General features: G+C 43.7%; 1 protein-coding gene and 1 long non-coding RNA gene across 2 annotated transcripts; both read right to left on the reverse strand.

Annotated features, from left to right (window-relative positions):
* Positions 1-8,458: 8,458 nt before the first annotated feature.
* On the reverse strand, positions 8,459-10,931 carry LOC130520177 (uncharacterized). Its single transcript, XR_008948692.1, has 3 exons — positions 10,824-10,931; positions 10,541-10,714; positions 8,459-10,238 (listed from the first exon to the last, which is right to left on the reverse strand). It is a non-coding gene; the product is annotated as an uncharacterized LOC130520177 (long non-coding RNA).
* Positions 10,932-12,126: 1,195 nt separating this feature from the next.
* LOC130520176 (protein NLRC3-like) lies at positions 12,127-15,433 on the reverse strand. The gene is made up of 3 exons (XM_057023754.1): positions 15,119-15,433; positions 14,170-14,273; positions 12,127-13,749 (listed from the first exon to the last, which is right to left on the reverse strand). Exons 1-3 carry the CDS (start codon positions 15,328-15,330, stop codon positions 12,740-12,742), a joined length of 1,326 nt encoding a protein of 441 aa, XP_056879734.1. The 5' UTR covers positions 15,331-15,433; the 3' UTR covers positions 12,127-12,739.
* Between the last annotated feature and the right edge of the window lie 427 nt (positions 15,434-15,860).

Here is a 15,860-nt window from a genome sequence, read left to right on the forward strand (position 1 = left end):
GTTTTTCTTTTTTAATTTATGGACGCTGCAATGGAAATAAGAATTGAAGGAATGACCACTGGAGGGGGTATTGCTACCTGACATGATCGACTCGGTTGATTTAAACGCCGATGTCTGGCCCCAAAAATCTTGACTTACACGACCTTCCTGCAGTTCCTCACAGCTGGAATCAAGCGACGTCGTCCTCCTCTGAGGTGTTGTACTGCTGCAGGTTCAGCTCATCCAGAACCTCCTCTGACATCTGCAGCAGGTAGGCCAGAGCTGAACAGTGGATCTCTGACAGTCTCCTCTCTGATTTCTTCTCTGACTTCAGGAACTCTTGGATCTCCTGATGGACTGACTGATCCTTCATCTCCATCAGACAGTGGAAGATGTTGATGCTTCTGTCTGGGGAGATTTTATAACTGTTCACCTCCTTCAGGTTGTTGAGGACCTTCTGGATGGTTTCTGGGTGGTTCTCCATCTGATCCAACAGTCCACCCAAGATCCTCTGATTGGACTCCAGAGAGAGACCATGAAGGAAGCGAACAAACAAGTCCAGGTGGCCATTTTTACTTTTGAGAGATTTCATTAGTGCTCTCCTGAGGAAGTCATCAAGAGATGTGCTGGATCGTAATTAACATCAAGCAAACCAGGAAAAGGGGTTTGGTTTTGAATATTTTAGGAACTTATTTATAACCGCTGTGTCTTTCCTGGGTGTAACGGTGGAACATGTAGACGGCAGCCAGAAACTCCTGAATGCTCAGATGAACAAAGCAGTAGACTGATTTCTGGAAGATCACACTCTCTCTTTTGAAGATCTCTGTACAAACTCCTGAGTACGCCGACACCTCGGAGACGTCCAGTCCACATTGCTTCAGGTCTTTTGAGTAGAACATGATGTTTCCTTTCTCCAGATGTTCAAACGCCAGCCGACCCAACTTCCGAAGGAGTTCTTTGTCAGCCTCAGTCAGTTCCTCTGGTCTCTGCTTTCCTCCATACTTCTGCTTCTTCCTCTTTATCTGAACCCTCAGGAAGTGTGAGTAGAGGTCAGTCAGGGTTTTGGGCAGCTCTCCTCTCTGGTCTCTGGTCATCATGTCCTCCAGAACTATAGCAGTGATCCAGCAGAAAACTGGGATCAGACACATGATGTGGAGGCTTCTGGAGGCCTTGATGTGTGAGATGATTCTCTTGGACAGATCTTCATCACTGAACCTCCTCCTGAAGTACTCCTCCTTCTGGGAGTCAGTGAAGCCTCGTACTTCTGTGATCCTGTCAACACACGAGGGAGGAATCTGATAGGCTGCTGCAGGTCTGGAGGTGATCCAGATGAGAGCTGAGGGAAGCAGGTTCCCCTGGATGAGGTTCACCAGGAGCACCTCAACTGACGATACTTGTGTGACATCAGAGATGACCTGATGCTTGTTGAAACCCAGTGAAAATCTGCTTTCATCCAGGCCATCAAAGATGAACAGAAGTTTCCAGACAGTCAGATCTTCTGCTCTGATCTTCTGTAATGTTGGATGGAAAACATGAAGCAGTGAGAGAAGACTGTGCTGCTCATCTCTGATCAAGTTCAGCTCCCTCCATGAGAGCGGAAGCACCAGACTGATGTCTTGGTTCTCCAAACCTTCTGCCCAGTCCAGACTGAACTTCTGCACTGAGAAGGTTTTTCCAACGCCGGCGACACGTTGGTCAGAACCACTCTGATGTGTCTCTGTTGCTCAGATAAGACTTTGAAGATGTCCTGGCACTTGATTGGAGTGTCCTGGATGTTCTTCTTGGAGGTTCTCTCAAGCTGTCTCACCTCATGTTGTGTGTCCACCTCCTCACTTTGTCCCTCAGTGATGTAGAGCTCAGTGTAGATCTTGTTCAGCAGGGTCCACTTCCTGCTTCATTAGTTCCTTCAGTCACATGTTCACATCTTCTCTTCAGACTGATCTTATGACCTTCTATCACCTCCTGCAGATCACCTCCTGAAAATAAGTAAACCAATGATTTCCATCTATAATAAATCATCAACACAACTACAAATTCATGACATCACAAGTTCAATTTTATATTGAACAGTTTTACTTTGTTTGGGCTTCATTTCAGCATCTCCAGATCTGCTTCCAGATTGTGAACAAGAGGACTCTCCTGGTGGAGCTGACTGGTCCCAGTTTGATAGGATGTGCTCCCCCTCTCACTATGAAACACATCTCTATTAGTCCTTTGATTTATAGGATGAAAGAACCTGATCAAGACTCAATATTGTTCCAGCATTTATGTCTGAATTCATCGATCCTTGTTTCTAATCAACAATATTCACATTAAGTATGTAACTATATGACTGTCTGAGGTTTAAGTGTTAAACATCTCCAATAATAAACTCACAACTGCTGCTGTTAATGTGACTAACAGCTGCCACACAAACACATCATCACACTTTAGTTTTCTTACATTTTGTCTGAACTTCTGAAGGTTATTGGTGCATCTTTGGACCGGTCACTCTTCAGGGACACACAGCTGGGCAATGTGGACTCTGCTCTGTCCTCGTCCATCCTGAGGAAACATCAGAAATATCATGAGACTGATGAAGGTAAATAATCTGTAGAGGTTGTAGATAAATAATCCCAATTCACTGCATTTTTATCAAACAGGAACATTTCTAATACATTCTGGCTAATAACTGAATCAATAAATCAATGATGTATCTGTATAATTTTCATGTTTTCAGAGTTTAAGCTGCTTTTTTTAACTGTTCCCTGCAGTGAGAAAAGAACTGGCACCTTTTCCAGCCCCTCATCCTGCAGCACTGAATGTGCTCTAAAGTTCTTTCCAGAGCAAACGTCTCTGCACTTGCAGCAACATGTTGTAGTCATGGATCCGTGAGGAGAACCGGATACAGGAAACGCCCCCACTTTGATCCCAAAAACCAACGGTGGTCCGGCAACGACGGGGACGCTGGTCCATCGGGCCCGACAACACTGGTTTTCCACAGGCCAACATGGTGAAAGGACTGTCTTCAGCTCAGCCAATAAATTATTTGGTGCTACATAAACATACTAGTCAGGACTTTTTAACTTCCCTCCTTTGTTCCCCTCTTCAATTATTTCTAGAATCCAAGTTCTCCAAGATCACTGCTCTATTTAAAATAGATGAAAGAAATGACACCCACTCCTGCATTTCTTTCACAGTGGTTCCACAACATAGACAATAAACCACTGTGAGAAAACGTGCAACATGAACCAAAAATCCTGTTGGCTGTCCTGTGATCCTGTGTTGATTTATTTATTTAGTTATTTTGAAAGTTTATTGTCTTAAATTGGTCCGGCTGAGAGATGTTAATTTGCACACGATTAGATTTTGTTTGACAGGTAATAACAAAATATCCAGCTGTAACCTGGATGTTGAACAACTCTAATAACTCTCAGAGCTTTTCACCTGTCACAAAAATGTCGCTCTTCCAGCTTCGTCTGAACAAATACTTTCACTTTTAAAACCTAATCAACAGCTTTATGGCGTATATATTACTACCATTAAAGCATTCTGGGAGGGTTTAAAGTTCTTTTAGGATCAGTAGCAAAGAGCAGAAACATAAACTAAACTTCACTTAGAAAGACTATTCAACTATAACTAAAGCCAGACTATAAGAAAGTTAAATAAGACCGATTCATTTATAATGTATAATGATGTTTGTGCTAAAACTAAATATAACGTCTAGTTGATTCAAATCTTGATTTTATCTCCAAACACAACTGTCAATTCTTTTCAATAATGCTCTTCGTTTACTCACCTTGTCGGTCTTCAGTCTTCCTGCTTAGTATGAAAGGAATACTTTGAAAACTCGTTTGTTGGGTTCCCAGTTTCTGGGAACGTTGTTGCGGTGTCTACCTGCAGGGGGCGTGGAGGAGCCGCTCATCAGCCACAGTGGCCCCGCAGACACACGCACCTGCGGTCTCTCTTCAATCTCCCGTTAGATTTAAGGACAGAACTCCCGTCTGCCAGCGGCGGAGTGTTTTCGGCCTCATCGCCAAACCCTGACTTCTGTGGCTTGACTATTAGTTTCCTTGCGGACTTGTTTTGGACTCTCTCGAGGTCTCTCCGCCTCTCTGTGAACGCGGACCGAACTGTTCTTGTTCACTTTAAAATAAAGACGCTTTTTGGACACCATTCTCCACGATTATTCAACCAAGCTAAATAAATAAGATTTATGATGCCTCACAGATTTTGAAAGACTTGTAAAGCAGCATATTTCTGCAGCCCTGGAGTCCAGGAGGAGCAGCAGAGGTCAGAATGTGTCGGAGCGCGTTTAACTATTGTCTGCAGTTCCACTGTGTCCACCGGGTGGCGGTAAAGCACCACATGATATTTCTCCTTTTTGGAACTTCTTCAGCTGCGTTGAGCTTTAAATCTTCACCTGTCGCTCCCTTTAAGCTCTAAACTTTGCGGTTCTGTGTGTTGTTTGTTGGTTTAACTATTTTTGATGCATTCTGATGACGATGAGTGAAACTGTCAATGACCAATAGAAAGTTCGTCCATTTTTTACTGTGTCACACATTTTCATTATTTATTGTCATTTTTGGGTCTAAACTGGGCCAGTTCTGTGAGCTGTTTTGCTTTTTCTGTGGACCAGATGTTCCAGGCAGGTTCCATCATGGGACAGACGGATACAGGTCACGTGACAACAGTCAGCCTTTAGTTCTTTATTACAGGAGGATCTGGTTTATATACAGACACGAATCTGCAAAATACTAAAAAGTATATGAACCCAAAGTACTAAAAAGTCTACATACATGCACACACGTGTATTAAGTGTTTATACACACGTTTGCGCGTACGTGTGCACTGTATATTCATCTAATAACTGTTCGTTTCTAAAACACCAAAGTAGAGTCACTGAGGCACGGCTTCACCTCCTTTACACCGAGGTTTCACTGAGCAGGTGTGATGAACTGTTGCAGAAGGAAAAGCATGGAACATGTTAATAATCGGACACAAAAACACTCAGGTTTATTGTCTGGACCTCGCCATCCCTTTGGGGAGGATCATCTCATTCTTCAGCTTTGAACTGTCAGAGTTAAAAGGTTTCATCCTTCCACAAGACAAGAAAACTTCCGCCCAACCTTCTGACCTCTAGTGTCGTATTTTCATCTCTTCAAAATTATCATGTTGAACATTTTGTCTTCCAAATGAAAAAGAAAAAAAAATTCACTGCAGACTTTTAAAGCAGCGACAGGAAAACCAGCAGGATCACTAGGAGAGAGACGGAACCAGGCGCCTGGAGATGAGCTCATCTGAACATCTACCCTTTAACAGCCATCGCTAGTAAATGGTCCTTCAGCCTCATCGCTTCGAGGGTGGAAACGTGTTTAGGCCGTCAATAATAGCTTTGTGAAACTACCTGTAGCTGAGGAGGCCTCATCCCAAAGCAGCAGGTCCAGATGGAGTTTCGCTCGACTCCTGAGAGTCGGTGCAATGGGCTTCTGCAGCACATCATGCTGAATCAGAGGGTCTGTGGAAACCATCTTATCGTCTCCCAGTCTGCTAAATGCCACATGTGATGAAGACCATGGAGGGGCTGCTGCTGAACCACCGGAGACCACAGATTTAGAGTCCATTCCAAGAAAGGAAGAAGGTGGCAGACTCTTACGAGCTGGTGATAAACAGGGTGGAAACTGCAGAAATCCTCTGAGGATATGAGATATGCTGCACTGCCAACACGGAGGCTCCGTGGAAGAAAATGGTCACTTAAGTCAACGACCTGGCAGGTGGCAAAACCAGCAAAGGTGCAAGTGGCAGATCTTGAGGAAGCTACTCATCACCCGAGGACTTGCATCTAAAGACTACTTTTTCCTCACCATCTGAGGCACAGATAAATACACAATGAATTAATTATTTACTTCTTGATAAAGAAAGTGTGTATAGCTCGGGAAAGGGGATAAAGTCCAAACCGCAGGGCTGCAGGAAAATAGAGAGGGAAAGTCCGCCCACTAGTGGTGACAAAGGTCACCGCACCTTAAATACTAACGATACTAATGCAAACTGGTCAAATAAAAACAACCACATGTCTATGTTCAAGCTCATTGGGCCTCTGCAATAACTGCCGTACTAACCTACGGGTCAGAAGGCTCCGCGGGGCAGGTCAGGGTGTAAGTTAAACGCAACCGAACCACTGTTTACGAAATGTCTGAGAAACGCAGAATTAAAAACACACCAGCAGAAAAGAAAACCAACGAAACCAAGAGGCACGACAGGGCAAACAGCGGCCTATGAGAAGCCTTAAAAAGAAACGAAGCCAACATGAGCAGTAACAGGAAAACGGCACTAAAACCGCAGCAGTTTACCTGGTTAATTGGCTGCAGCCCGCACGCCTCAACTCCCTCCCCCGATAGCAGTTGCGGGAGCCAACCGGCAGGGGGCGCACCGACACACCGCCGTAATCCAGCAGGCCAACCTGGGACACCAGGGCTGTGTGTGTGTGTGTGTGTGTAATAGTTTTTATTTCTGTTCCTGGTTGGTAGGGATAAACTGCAGTAGCGGTTCCTGCTTTGGGTTTTCCACGCTCCGTTGCCATAGTTACGGGTAAACGGACGCTGAGCGCGGCGCTCTGACGCGAGTCGCGTTCGATTTCTGGGGCGTTTTGAACGAAACTGAGTTACCGAATCATCTTCATCCAGGTATGAAGTGATAAAGCTCCAACTCAGCGCTGCCCTGTTCAAAATGAGGCTGTAATCTGCGCGTCTCGGGCTTCATAGACCTCAAAGAGGGACGTAAATATGTAACATTTCTACAATTTAGTGGCCAAAATGAGTTTGCATTGACTTGATTGTGCTTTTATCAGGTGGTTTAGGACCGAACATGGACCACTCCTGTAGCTCCTCTTCAGTACTGGACAGCGGTGGGCTGGAGGTTCTTGGTTCTACCAAACAATCCAGGTGAGTTTTTTCAGGGATGAAAGATCAAAGAAGCTTTGATGGAAAGCAACAGACATTACAAACGCGTTAGATTCTATTACAACTGATGTTGCTGGTACGCATTGCCTTCAGCCGCAGCAGCAACTATAGAACTAGAACCCACTGAACTCTTCTCATTGATGTGTCCTGACCGACACCCCATCCAGAACCCGGCTAATCTAAAGAATCAGCACCTTCTGCTCCCTCCTCAAACACAATGAAACACAATCAGTGAGGGCAAAACTAGAAGATTCCCATGCAACAACTCCTCAAAAGTACAGACGTCAGCACCGGTTCCTTTGACTTCCACAGGGATCCACCAGCGCAGTGTCATGGTGCTCAGACCGACCCTCCAGTTCCAGCCCTGAGGTTCTGCGGTCAACTGGCTCAATGGACAGGAAACTCAACCAACTACCAGGTCCGGGCCCGCGCACGCCACCCTGAGTGACGGGGCGCTTGTCAACCAACCCGGTGTTGTTGCAGGGGGCCTCGGTGCAGGTGACGCTCATGGGCTTCGCTGTGTCCGAGGACAGGACGGCAGAGCTCTGGCGCCACCTGGAGGTGTCGTATGATCAAAGCCTTTGAGCCTTTCAGGGTTTTTCCCATCCCGCCGGTCCATTTTCACCCCGTTCTTGTCGCACAAACAGACAAGGCTGGAAAAGACAGTGACGGAAAAGTTCTCTGCCGGTCGATGGTGTATAAGATCCTGGAGGGGGTCCAGACCCGAGAGAGATCCAGCTCCCTCGTAGAGTTTTTAATGGGAAGCCCCGAGGTGAGGTGGTCAACAAGTTCTCTTGGCTCAGCAGAATTTCTTCTATTCCCACTCTTCACCTTCATCCCTCACAGGAGGAGCGAGAAAGACAAGACAGTGGGGAAATGGACCCGGCCGACCAAAGCTGGGCGCGACTTCGCCCATGACCAGACATTTACGGATTTCACCCCATTTGAGGAGGAAGCCTATCCGCAGCGTTTGGATCCTTCTCTGGTTCCACATCTCCAATGTGAAATGTATTTTTTCCTGTTGCGAAGGTGCTGGAAACAAAGAGTAACACTTGATTAGATCAATAAATTATTCAATGTCACTCATTCAACCGATAAAGCAGAACCGTGTCAAATTCATTGTGCACCGACTGATATATTTAATGTATTTTTATATTTATTTTGAACATTGTCAGACCAGTAAGGTCCAGTTCTGCACCAGCATTAGCTTCGTCCTGAGCTCCCGGTCGGACTGAGGCCCGAATGGACTGGATCCACCGTATTGGCCCGAATATAAGACGACCCTGATTATAAGACGACCCCCTCTTTTCAGTCTTATTTCAATGCAAAAAACAGCGTCTTATATTCGGGCCAATATGGTATTAATAATGACATTTAGTTAAAGGTAAATTGAGCAAATTGGCTATTTCAGAAGTGTGTATCAAACTGGTAGCCCTTCACATTTTTCAGTACCCAGGAAGTAAGTCTCGGTTTCAAAAAGGTTGGTGACCCCTGCACTAGTCATTTTAAAATTTTAAATGAACATTCGATCAGTCTGGCCCTCGGCTTGGAGCTACATTTTTTATTTGGCCCTCCGTCCATTTGACTTTGACACCCCTGATTTAAATGAATCAATATGTTTCCATCAGTGGTTAAAAATCCGATGAATGTGATCATCAAAATGCACAAATCTGCCTTAAATCAGTATCAGCTGTCTTTGTTCATTTAAATATATCGAGCAGTGATCCAGGATTAAACGTTGCTGTTGTCCAAGATTACTGACTGATCCATGATGTAACAGATTTCTATTATATCGATTAACGTGAATGTTTGCATTGAAATTTGACAAAAATCTGCAGAATGTAAACTGTATAAAAGTTCACTTTCACAGAAACAGTTGCAGTCTCATTATGGGCTGTAAATGTAGGAGCTCCAGCTTATGTCATTAGAATCTACATGATTCAGTTTATTCATGCTTTTAATGCTCTTTTGACTGAATTTTACCAGATAAAAATGTACCTTTTCTGCCCCCAATACAAGAGTTCCTCTGTGTTCTAAGAGTTTAAAGAAATGCATTTAAAAAACTTAAAAGGAGGCCAGATTTCCTACAAAAGCCTGGTTTGACCAGCAAGTCTGGCTCATTTACAGTTATTGATGAGCTCTTTTTCTGTGATATCTGTCATTTAAGTGCAAACACAGCTTACAAGCAACAAACCTCTCGTCCTGCACCGGCTTATCTGCCGTATGTTCGTATTTTGGGTTCTTTCAGGGCGGTTGGACAAGATCTACACCGTATGTAAAGTGTGTGTGGGTCAAAATACCTTCCAAGTTTGTGAGACCACATTTCTCAATAACTCAACTCTTGTCAGGAGTTGGGACAAAGCGACCCACTCCTGATAGCTTGTGGGCGATGCTGCAGCGACCCTGCAATCCCTACACTCTGGTGTGAACCAAATCAAAGGTTTTAGACACTGCTGGATGCTGGAAGGGTGGCTATAGTCTGGACGCATAGTTCCCCTGACTGCACATTTCTCCAACAATGATTGGCAGCTGGTGTCACTTGTTCTCCAGGTGAGAAAAGGAAAGAGAGCCACCCCACAGTGTGTTTGATTGCCCCACTGCAAGCTCAGTGCTGCCATAAAACATTGGTTTCTGTGGTTGGACTGACCTGCTGCCCCTTTAAGAGGGAGGCAGGTTGGGCTTCTGGCTGGAATGAAGCCACCTAAGAAGAGAACGATTGCAGGCTTTCGGTACCAAGGTTTAACAGGGTGCTCACTTCACACTTGGGCTTTTCTCTTTTTTGGGATGGGTTTTCTCAGTAGAGAAGGGGCATGGCACACTGCAGCAGCTTTCTTTTGGGGTTTTCTAGTTTTCCTTCTGATCTTAAAAGACAGGAAGAACCATTTTTGATTGGTCTGAATGTTTGGGCGGTTTTGTGGCCAGCCTAAAATAAAACAAGACAAATCTACAACTGGTACTTCCTTTCTAGTCATTGATGACCATCCTCATGGGGCAGATTTCCACAACCAATTTAATACTGCAAATCTATCCTGTGTGGTCTTTTTTCCAAAAACTGTAACACTACGTTTATAACAAAGATCAAACATGTAAACAGTTATTGTCTAACTAGTTACCCCTGGGAAAGTACTGGATCATCTCTGACTGACCTGAGAGTCTCCAGCTTACAGAGAGGATCCTGGAGAAAAACCACAGAGCAGCTTCACTCCTGGATCCTTTAGCTGGTTGTAGCTCAGCTCCAGAACCCTCAGATGGGAGGGATTGGACCTCAGCGCCGAGGCCAGAGAGTCACAGCTGATCTCTGATAAACTGCAGTCACTCAGTCTGGATAAGGAATCATGGCAAGAAATGATCTCTTATTGGAGGAAAAGTCATATTACACTTGCTCAAAATCATTATTTCATTTTATTTCATTATTTAATCAGGGCCCTTGGAGTCAGGAGAGATCTGGCCCCCACTGATAAACTGGATATTACAGCAACAACATAGTTAAAAAGTATCTATAAAATTGACTTTCAATGGCTCATTTAAATTCATACTACACTTCTCTTCTCCAAAAGTCAATGGAGTTTATCTTGAAGCCTTTTATTGTTTAGTTGTTATGTCGAAGATAAAAGAAAGCTGACCTGAGAGTCTCCAGCTTACAGAGAGGATCCTGCAGAAAACCACAGAGCTGCTTTACTGCTGGATCCTTCAGCTGGTTCCTACTCAGGTCCAGTTCTCTCAGATGGGAGGGATTGGACCTCAGCGCCGAGGCCAGAGAGTCACAGCTGATCTCTGATAAACTGCAGCTGCTCAACCTGGAAAACCAATCAATGGGGCAAATAAAAACACATTTCTAAATCTGAAAGTGAAGAGAAAAGCAGAAAATGTAAAGAAATTTAGGAAAGACCAACAGAGGCCTCTGACCTGAGCGTCTCCAGTCTGCAGTTTGGAGCATCATTGCAGAAGACAGTAACTTTACTGCGGCATCTGTCAGGCTTTGGGTCCAGCTTAAGCTCAGCTCCCGTAGATGAGAAGGGTTGACGTCATTGCTGAGGCCAAAACTTCCCAATGACTCTTTGAAAGAAAACTATCAGACAGTCTGTTGTGTATGAAACAAAAATAGTGAGTCAAACTTTGGGATTTCTAATCAACTTATCTGAGAATCTACCTCAACACAAATGTAGCTCATTTCCTGGAAAAGCTAAATTCAACATCGTAGAGCAACAGTTTGAACGACCATCAGATCTGAAATGCAACTGAATTATTCTTATATTTGTCTTATTTTAGAACAGCTCATAATTACTCAATATTTAAATGATTATAGAAAATGGTTTAAAGAAACGTGCATCTTTTTATCTGTCTATCAGCTTTGGATATTTTGCATTTCATACAATTTGTACGATCGTGCGTCAAGTCTTAATTCAGCGATCCGATCGATGACATCAGAGTCTCTGGTTGCATCGATTGCCCTCAGCTTCTGTTATATCTGCCTTTTCCTTCAAATCATTTTCACTGCAACTTTTTTAGCTAGTGATGAAGTTGCCACCTAACGGGCGTGGGGAAGGGTCAAACAACTTTGTGGGTCACATAAAGGCTCAAACGTAACCGCCACAAAGACCTAAAACACCCATTTAAACCAACGAGGCCGGCTGTTTTTACGTTGAACAAATGAAGCAAAATAGTCACGTGTCATTAGTTAAAATGTGTTTTTCTGTCGTTTGAATACGATGTATACAAACAAACAAAAGTTATTTAATTACATGACAGTAATTTCATGATAGTAAGTTAACTCTTGGCTCCTATTATTCCTGCCTTATGTTGGTTTGTCTGGATTGAACTTTGAACTTATATCCAGCCAGTTTGAACATTTCTGAATGAATTGTTTATCTTTTTTAATTTATGGACGCTGCAATGGAAACAAAGAATTGAAGGAATGACCACTGGAGGGGGGGTATTGCTACCTGACATGATCGACTCGGTTGATTTAAACGCCGATGTCCGGCCCCAAAAATCTTTACTTACACGGCCTTCCTGCAGTTCCTCACAGCTGGAATCAGGCGACGTCGTCCCTCATCTGAGGTGTTGTACTGCTGCAGGTTCAGCTCATCCAGAACCTCCTCTGACATCTGCAGCAGCAGGTAGGCCAGAGCTGAACAGTGGAGCACTGACAGTCTCCTCTCTGATTTCTTCTCTGACTTCAGGAACTCTTGGATCTCCTGAGGACTGACTGATCCTTCATCTCCGTCAGACAGTGGAAGATGTTGATGCTTCTGTCTGGGGAGATTTCATCACTGTTCACCTCCTTCAGGTTGTTGAGGACCTTCTGGATGGTTTTTGGATGGTTCTCCGTCTGATCCAACAGTCCACCCAAGATCCTCTGATTGGACTCCAGAGAGAGACCATGAAGGAAGCGAACAAACAAGTCCAGGTGGCCATTTTTACTTTCAAGAGATTCCATTAGTGCTCTCATGAGGAAGTCATCAAGAGATGTGACTGGATCGTAATTTGTCAACAACCATGTAATCCTGGAAAAGTTGTTTGGTTTCGAATATTTTAGGAACTGATTTATAACCACTGTGTCTTTCCTGGTGTAACGGTGGAACATGTAGACGGCAGCCAGAAACTCCTGAATGCTCAGATGAACAAAGCAGTAGACTGATTTCTGGAAGATCACACTCTCTCTTTGAAGATCTCTGTACAAACTCCTGAGTACACCAACACTTCGGAGACATCCAGTCCACATCGCTCCAGGTCTTCTGAGTAGAACATGATGTTTCCTTTCTCCAGATGTTCAAACGCCAGCCGACCCAACTTCAGAAGGAGTTCTTTATCAGCCTCAGTCAGTTCCTCTGGTCTCTGCTTTCCTCCATACTTCTGCTTCTTCCTCTTATCTGAACCATCAGGAAGTGTGAGTAGAGGTCAGTCAGGGTTTGGGGCAGCTCTCCTCTCTGGTCTCTGGTCATCATGTCCTCCAGAACTATAGCAGTGATCCAGCAGAAAACTGGGATCAGACACATGATGTGGAGGCTCCTGGAGGCCTTGATGTGTGAGATGATTCTCTTGGACAGATCTTCATCACTGAACCTCCTCCTGAAGTACTCCTCCTTCTGGGAGTCAGTGAAACCTCGTACTTCTGTGATCCTGTCAACACACGAGGGAGGAATCTGATAGGCTGCTGCAGGTCTGGAGGTGATCCAGATGAGAGCTGAGGGAAGCAGGTTCCCCTGGATGAGGTTCACCAGGAGCACGCCAACTGACGATACTTGTGTGACATCAGAGATGACCTGATGCTTGTTGAAACCCAGTGAAAACCTGCTTTCATCCAGGCCATCAAAGATGAACAGAAGTTTCCAGACAGTCAGATCTTCTGCTCTGATCTTCTGTAATGTTGGATGGAAAACATGAAGCAGTGAGAGAAGACTGTGCTGCTCATCTCTGATCAAGTTCAGCTCCCTGCATGAGAGCGGAAGCACCAGACTGATGTCTTGGTTCTCCAAACCTTCTGCCCAGTCCAGACTGAACTTCTGCACTGAGAAGGTTTTTCCAACGCCGGCGACACCGTTGGTCAGAACCACTCTGATGTGTCTCTGCTGCTCAGATAAGACTTTGAAGATGTCCTGGCACTTGATTGGAGTGTCCTGGATGTTCTTCTTGGAGGTTCTCTCAAGCTGTCTCACCTCATGTTGTGTGTCCACCTCCTCACTTTGTCCCTCAGTGATGTAGAGCTCAGTGTAGATCTTGTTCAGCAGGGTTCCACTTCCTGCTTCATGAGTTCCTTCAGTCACATCTTCACATCTTCTCTTCAGACTGATCTTATGGCCTTCTATCACCTCCTGCAGTTCACCACCCTCTAAAATAAACAATCTTTTAAATCATTTTACAATTGTCATCTACAGCAGTAACACAGATGTCCTCAACTGGAAAATATTCTGTCATGTTCCATGTCTTCCAAGAGTTTGCTTGGACTAAACAGCTGGTAAAAGCTGGATGATATTTAGAAAAACACATCAAACCTTCTCCAAACACATCATACTCAGCAGACCCATTGTCCTGTAAAGGTCACCTGCCTTCAACTCTTTAACACTTTCCAGAACTAAATGACTAAATGCTGCTAAATACTGTCTAAGCATTTAGGAAGGTCTTAAGAGGGTTTGGTTCCAGTGGAACCAAACAAGAGCTCTCTGGATCTTCTCTTGCACATTGTAAATACACAAGTTGTTCCTTTATTCCGACCCAAAAGTATCTTAGAAATACAAATGTACGAGCTTACGTGAGACGCTGTTGTTAAGGTCGGCGGTCTGCAGTTCAGTTCTCCGTTTCTTTTCACCCTCGGGACAGGAGGAATCTCCAATGGAAGCAGACCGTTTATGATACCTGTCAAAAATGGGAATAGTGGTTATACATGTCTACTGGGCGTTAGCAACGCCTAAGAAAGGCTGCGTTCACTTCTACTTTCAGTTTGCTCTGACAGTTGAAGATTGAATGAACACTGAGCAAAAAATATAAAGTTATTTACGTTCTAACAAGCTCGTTTAGTTGGAGAAAAGTGTATTTGACCTAAGTGTTTAGTGGCTTTTCTTCATTGTGAATTTATGTTAAAAATAAAAGTGCCAAATCAGGAACATAAACTCATACAATAGAACAAAAGTTCTACATTTATGCTCCAAATACAGTAGTCTGGTCTCTGAAACTGATCATTAAATAGCACAGAGGTCACGCGTATTCAAAAGCTTATTTCAACCATTTAGAAATGACTGATATTGTTGTCTATGGGTTTATTAGAACCAGGAGCCTTATAAATAGACTTTTTAATGAATTTTCATGACATGTGGTGGAACAGTGTGGCAGAACAAGCTGCACAGACCTGCCATGTCTTACCCATCCGTATCTAAATGGAGAGCTGTAGCACTCTGCAATGATGGATATTGTTGGGAAACTTTAAAATATATGCCTATGAATTTTTGTGAGATGATGTTAACCCATGTAGGAGAAATGACCAGTTAAAAACGGAAGCAATTTTCAGTTTTAAAAGATTTAGCACACTAAAATTAACATGGGAGTTAATGGGAGCGAACGCCTGACATGTTGGTGCACCGTTTCATTTTAAGGACCTGATGAATTTCATTTTTCACGATAGTAGAGGCTAATACCCACAAAATGATGTTTTGTATGGTTGTGAAATGTTCGAAGGCAGAGTTATGTGGTTCAGAAAACCTTACTTTAAAGGTGAGCCTTGAGGTCCAATACTGAAGTTTTCAGGGTGCTCTTTGGACCTGTCGCTCTTCATGGACACACAGCTGGACACTACGGACTTTGCTCTCTTTTCCTCTTCCATCAGACATTCGCTCATTTTTAAATGTGAGTCTAAATGGTTAAGCAGGAACAGTCTGCTGACACAGAAAATAAGATTAAAGAACACGATTTTCAGCATGAAGACAAGCAGAGGTCTGTCCAATGACGTATTGTCGGCTCATTCACATCAAAATCTATTATATGATGTAACCCTGTACATCATACATGCCACATATATATTGGAAAAAAGTTTTGGGACATCTTAAAAGTTACACCATGTTAAATATAAAATAGTTGTGGAAAAAGGTTTCTCTGGGTGTTTCAAAAGGTGCGGTGGCATTAGACGGACGCACACAAATACAAATTAAAGAATTTTTTATCTGGTTATGGTTCTCAACATTAAATTCAACAATAAGATGAGAATGCATTCAAACTAAACAGAAATACGTCATCACATCATCAAAGTGGGTCAATTGCAGCATCATCTTCTGTCATCTCAGACAGGATTCCAAGAAGAGGATCTTAATTTTCAACAACGCACCTTGACATCTCATCAGGCTCGTCTGTCAGATTACAAGCAGCTTTTTTTGATCAGGTGCATCATGTTTCTCACGAACACATGATGGTGCTGGAAAAAACAATTGTAGCCTGACCTAGAGGTCAAAACTC

Source organism: Takifugu flavidus, unplaced genomic scaffold, assembly GCF_003711565.1.
Source record: "Takifugu flavidus isolate HTHZ2018 unplaced genomic scaffold, ASM371156v2 ctg298, whole genome shotgun sequence".
Taxonomy (NCBI): domain Eukaryota; kingdom Metazoa; phylum Chordata; class Actinopteri; order Tetraodontiformes; family Tetraodontidae; genus Takifugu; species Takifugu flavidus.